A 5,918-nucleotide genomic window follows, 5' to 3' on the forward strand; every position below is an offset into this window, starting at 1 on the left:
CCTCTTCTGGCCTGCAAGCATACACACAGACAGAACATTGTATACATAATAAATAAATAAATATTAAAAAAAAGAAAAAGAAAAGAAAAAATTCTAAATATGTATGTTTAAACCAAGAGGGCTTTCCCCAAGATTTCTATTAATTGATTAATTTCTACCAAATGTTTAACAAAATAATCTAGCCTTTTTTTTTGGTTTTGGTTTTTCATGACAGGGTTTCTGTGTAGCTTTGGAGCCTGTCCTAGAACTATCTCTTGTAGACCAGGCTGGCCTCAAACTCACAGAGATCCGCCTGCCTCTGCCTCCTGAGTACTGGGATTAAAGGCGTGCGCCACCACTGCCCAGCAATAATCTATAGTTTTAAGAAGGAATATACAAGAGGATTAGAAGTATTTGTATATAGTTCTTCTTTTCTGATATTTACCGTGCAACCCAAAGTCTCCTCAGCAATACTTCCTGTGAGACTGCAGGAATGGAGTGTTCCAGTGTGATCAGTAAGATCAACCAATAGATCAAAACTGAGAAAAACTGACTTAAGTCTGGAAGAATCTTTGTTACAAATTGTACAAGTATTCGAAGCTTCATTTACAATATAACCACAGCTGGAACTGAAAAGAAACAAAGGTTTTCAAAAGATAGTGACAAATTTGATCTCTAGTAGTATTATCTCTTTAACATTCTAATAACATTGTAAAATGTTCTAAAAATCCCAGAGGTTAGTATCTTTACTGTGAAACTAGATCCACAAATCCATTCTGTACCAAAACTATATAGACCATACATACACAATGTAAATCTGGGGACTTAGATGAGATAATCAGACAGATGAATTCACTATCCTGACTGAAAAAAGGCATAATATCTTGCAAAATGTAACTTCTGGGGTGCATTGGAAAGAGGGTAAGAAAGTTCTCTCTGTCCTTTTGTTTGTTGTTGTTTGTTTTGTTTCTTGAGACAGAGTTTCTCTGTGTAGCTTTGGAGCCTTTCCTGGAACTCGCTTGACAGAGCTGGCCTCGAACTCACTGAGATCTGTTTGCCTCTCCCTCCCCAGTGCTGGGATTAAAGGCATGTGCCACCACCACCCAGCTGTCCTTTTGTTTGTATTGGTTGCGAGTTGTTTTCTGCTTTTTAGACAGGGTCTTATGTATCACAAGCTTTGAATTCATGATTTCCCTGCTTTCACCTCCCAAGCATTAGGATTTTAGAAGGGCACCATTACACCAGGCTCTATCTCTATACCTTAAAACTTTTTTTTATTTTAAATTTGAATTTTCAGTGGACTACATTCAGGCAAATGTATGCTTCAATGCTGAACCTGTTTCTAGTGTCTGTCTTTTTTTTAAAAAAAAAATAATTTATTTAACTTTATTTTATGTGGATTGGTGTGAAGGTATCAGATCCCCAGAAACTGGAGTCACAGACAGTTGTTAGCTGTCATGTAGGTGCTGGGAATTGAACCCAGGTCCTCTGGAAGCACAGCCAGTGTTCTTAACCACTGAGCCATCTCTCCAGCCCCCTATTTTAAAACTTTTATTTGTCCCAGATACTGAGCCGCCGAGGACCTAGCTGCCTCTCCCTCGAGCCCTCTTGCTTCCTGATGCTCTGTTCCCCATGTCCCCCCTTCTCCCACAGCCACCTTCCACAGGTTCTCTCCTTTCAGGTAACTCTGACTTGTGTCAAGTTGACATAAAACTATCCAGCACAGAATATATTTTGTCATGGAAACTTTTAATTATGGTTTATTTATATGAAAACTTCTTTCATACAACCACTGTTAGGGCAAAGAATAGACAGTAGTTATTTTGTACAAATATGAACTTGTTAAAAACAATGTCTACTTACCATCTATTTCTAACCACTTTGGTAGTTTCATCATCAATGTTCAGTGTAGAAATGTAAGCGTAGAGGATGCCATAGAAAGGATCAGCTCTTCCTTCACTTCTCAAAGCTTTTACTTTTAACTGTTCCACTGTATAGACATCAACTATTGTGTTTACTAAAAATAAAAACAAGTATTACAATTCTATATATGTTCTCAAATATAACAAAGGCTTACATCCCAATACAAAAGCAACAAAATTCAAGGAAGACATTTAAGATGTTAAGAACAACACTCCATTAGCTATATTAAATGTGTGTATATAATGGATTTGAACATCACAAAATAAGAAAAGGAATGAGAAATTAAGTCTTCACTGAATGAAGAATTTCTAATTATCAAATGATAGCATTAAAAAGGTAAGAAGAGAGAGGTCACTCCAGCCACCAGAACTCTAGCTTGGTGGTTAGCCAAATTATCATTATCAGAGAGGCTTCCTCCAGGAGCTGATTGGAGCAGATGTAGAGACACACACCCAAACAATAGGCAGAGCTCTGGGAACCCTGCAGAAGAGAAGGAACAAGGATTATAGGAGCCAGAGGGGTCAAGGACATCAGCCCACAGAATCAACTAAGCAGGGCTCATAGGGGCCAGTACTCTCAAATGCTGAGCCATCTCTTCAGCCCCAGACTGGCTAATATTAATATAAGCTCCCCCATTAAAAAATTAGGGGCTGGAGAAACGACTCAGTGCTTAAGAGCACTAGCTACTCTTGCAAAAGACCTAGGTTCAGTTCACAATACCTCACAATCATCTGTAACTCTAGTTCTAAGGGATTCAACACCTTCTTATGTCTTCCAGGGGTACACATGGTACACAAACATATATTAGATAAAACTCCCATGCATATAAAATAAATTAAAAATTTTAATGTCAGGTGTGATGACTCACACTTTTAATCCCAGCACTTGGAAGGCAGAGGCAGGCAGATATCAGCCTGGCATACTAGTGAGCTACAGGTCAGCTAGGGCTACATAGTGAGACCCAGTCTCAGAAAAAGATTACAACAGAAGAAAACAAAAGAGGAGCTAGGAATATAATTCAGCAAACAACAATTGGTTAGAATGCATGACTCCAAGAGTGAAAAGTCACCTCTCTCACCCTCTCTTTCTCATGTAGACGGTCACTTACCATTTATGGATTCTTTCAAATAACTGTCAATTTCATCAGTCACATTTGTTTCTTTATTTTCTCTTATATAATTCAGAAGGATATTGGCTTCTGGTGTATCTTAAATTAAAAATGCATAATAAGGAAAAAGTCAAACAATTATCTTTTAAATTACTACAAAATATCTAAAATTATCTCAATTGTAAAACATGATACCACATAAGATCATAATCCAATAGAATTATCATTAAAACATTAACACTGTAAGGCAAAATGAATCACCATGAAAAGATGCTGTAGCTGTGCTAGTGAAAAGAATAGCCTTATAAAAATGTGATATTAAGACTTGTTTTTGTTTGTTTGTTTGTTTGTTTTTGAGACAGGGTTTCTCTGTGTAGCCCTGGCTGTCCTGGAACTCACTCTGTAGACCAGGCTGGCCTCGAACTCACAGAGATCCTCCTGCCCTTGCCTCCCAAAGATGTGTGCTACCACCGCTCAGTCTTTTAAACTGAAAAACATTAATATATAATATTATCTGAAAGACTAGATGTGGCAAAATTATTATTTCTAGGTAATATGATTATAAATTATTTGTATGTTCATTTTTCATTATTTTATTAATTTTGTTAATTAAAAAATAATTTTAGGGCCCCAACAGATAGCTCAGAGACTTGCTATTCTTGCAGACAGACCCAGGTTTGGTTCCTGGAACCCACATGGTGGCTCACACCAGCTGTAACTCCAATCCCAGGGGATCCAGTGCCATCTTCTGGCATCTGAGAGCAACAGATACACGTGTGGTGCACATACATACATGCAGGCAACGCATTCACACACATAAAATAATAATAAAACTAAAAATAATTGTTTTAATTTGTTGCTAGTGTGTGTGTGTGTGTGAGAGAGAGAGAGAGACAGAGACAGAGACAGAGAGAGAGACAGAGAGAGAGACAGAGAGAGAGACAGAGAGAGAGAGAGACGGAGAGAGATATGATGGGGAGCACACATGCCACTATTTTCGTGTAGAAGAGGACAATTTTCTTAAGTTGATCCTATCCTACTTATACACAGGTTTCAAAGAATGAACTTAGGTTACCAGACATGACCAGCAAGATTTTCTGATTATTATATTCATTTCTTTTCCTTTTTATTTCCTTTTAAAAATTGTATTTGTTAGCCAGGCAGTGCTTGTGCACAATTTTAATCCCAGCACTCAGGAGGCAGAGGCAGGTGAATTTTTGTGAGTTTGAAGCCAGCCTGGTCGAGAAAGTTACAGGACAGTCAAAGCTACACACACACACACACACAAAAAAAAAATCCCTCTCCCCAAAATTGTATTTGTTTGTTTGTGTTAAGGAAAGATATGGGTAGCTCAGACTGACCCAAATTCTTTGTACGTCAGACTCCTAAGTGTTGGGATTATAGATATGCAAGATGATGGCTAGTTTATTTTTGTTGTTGGTGATGGTTTTGTATTTTATTTTTTGCTTTTTTTTCTTTCAAGACAGGCTCTCACTATGTAATCAAGGTTGTGCTGGAACTCACTACGTAGACAAGGCTGGCTTCAAAATCACAGAGAGCTGCCTGCCTCTTCCTCTCAAGTGCTGGAATTAAATGTGTGAGCCACCAGGCCCGGCTCCTTGGCTAGCTGTAAAAAAAAAATATTTGGTTTGGTTTGTTTTTCAAGACAGGGTTTCTCTGTGTAGCTTTAGAGCCTGTCCTGGAACTCACTCTGTAGACCAGCCTGGCCTGAAACTCAGAGAGATCTGACTGCATCTTCCTCCCGAGTGCTGGGATTAAAGGCGTGTGCCATCACCACCCAGCTAAAAATGTTTCTTAATGTTATTTTAAAGATTTATCCCTCAGATTAAGAATGAGTTTTCTCAAGAGTAGTTAGATGGCATGCCATAAGGCAAGAAAATCACTTTGAAAGGGTCTTCACAGGATTCTAATGCTTTTCAGTCTCAAGACCCCAGCCTCCAACATCCACTACTTGTGCTGACAGTACCCAGACTTCTCTAACTTCTTGGGATGGAGGAGGTTTTCCTCCTGCTCCCATTACATATGTCCTATCACTATTCTTTCTCAAATTTAGGGTGGATTCCTCATGAACAAGGGTTGTACCTTTTCATTGTGTATTCCAATATCCAACATCCATCTGACCCTCCACTGTCTCTGTTTTGTTCTAAAAAAGATTGAAGTTGTCTATATAGTTGGTGCATAAAAAGCATTCTATGGCTGGTGGTGGTGGCACACGCCTTTAATCCCAGCACTAGGGAGGCGGAGGCAGGAGGCTCTCTAAATTCAAGGCCGGCCTGGTCTACAGGGTGAGTTTCAGGACAGCCAGGACTGTTTCACAGAGAAAGCCTGTCTCAAACCTGTCTCCTCCCCCCGCCAAGAGCGTCCTATGAGTATTTGTGAATTAATGGGTGGGTGAATGAATGTTTTTGAAGTCCTAACAGAACTACTGGACACTGAAGGAGAGGAACTGCTAAGAGGGCTGCAGCAATCAAATCAGTGGATACCTTAAAAAACATGGCTCAGACTGTCCATAGAGAAGACAGAATTCCCTCTCACTCTAATGAATACTCAAGTAATATGTTATCTGTGATAAATATATAAGCCATTTCTACAAGGTAGGTAGGTATGGCCCAGGAAATTAAAATATGTCTGATTTAAAACAACCAGCCAAGTTTAAACATCTTTATAAATATTCTGCTAAATTTAAGCCCTTCACAAAGTAAATTCAAGAACTGTGTTGTACAACATAGTGTCTATAGCTAATAATACCACATAATAGAATAGTATACTACATTAAATTATTAAATTTGTGAGTTCCAGGTCAGTGAGTGCTATACAGTAAGACCTTGTCTCAAAATAACAATAAGATAGCCGGGCGATGGTGGCGCACGCCTTTAATCCCAGCACT

At 38.7% G+C, this 5,918-nt stretch overlaps 1 protein-coding gene across 1 annotated transcript in view; it reads right to left on the reverse strand.

The window, feature by feature from the left end:
* The window catches only part of Meiob (meiosis specific with OB domains), a 27,713-nt gene that overhangs the window by 5,836 nt on the left and 15,959 nt on the right, over positions 1-5,918 (reverse strand). The window contains exons 9-11 of the mRNA XM_005349142.3: positions 3,011-3,109; positions 1,843-1,996; positions 425-608 (exon numbers count right to left, since the gene is read on the reverse strand). Of these exons, the coding sequence (XP_005349199.1) occupies positions 425-608; positions 1,843-1,996; positions 3,011-3,109 (437 nt within the window). The remainder of the gene's footprint in view (positions 1-424; positions 609-1,842; positions 1,997-3,010; positions 3,110-5,918) is intronic.

This window comes from Microtus ochrogaster, chromosome 7 (assembly GCF_000317375.1).
Source record: "Microtus ochrogaster isolate Prairie Vole_2 chromosome 7, MicOch1.0, whole genome shotgun sequence".
NCBI classification, from domain to species: domain Eukaryota; kingdom Metazoa; phylum Chordata; class Mammalia; order Rodentia; family Cricetidae; genus Microtus; species Microtus ochrogaster.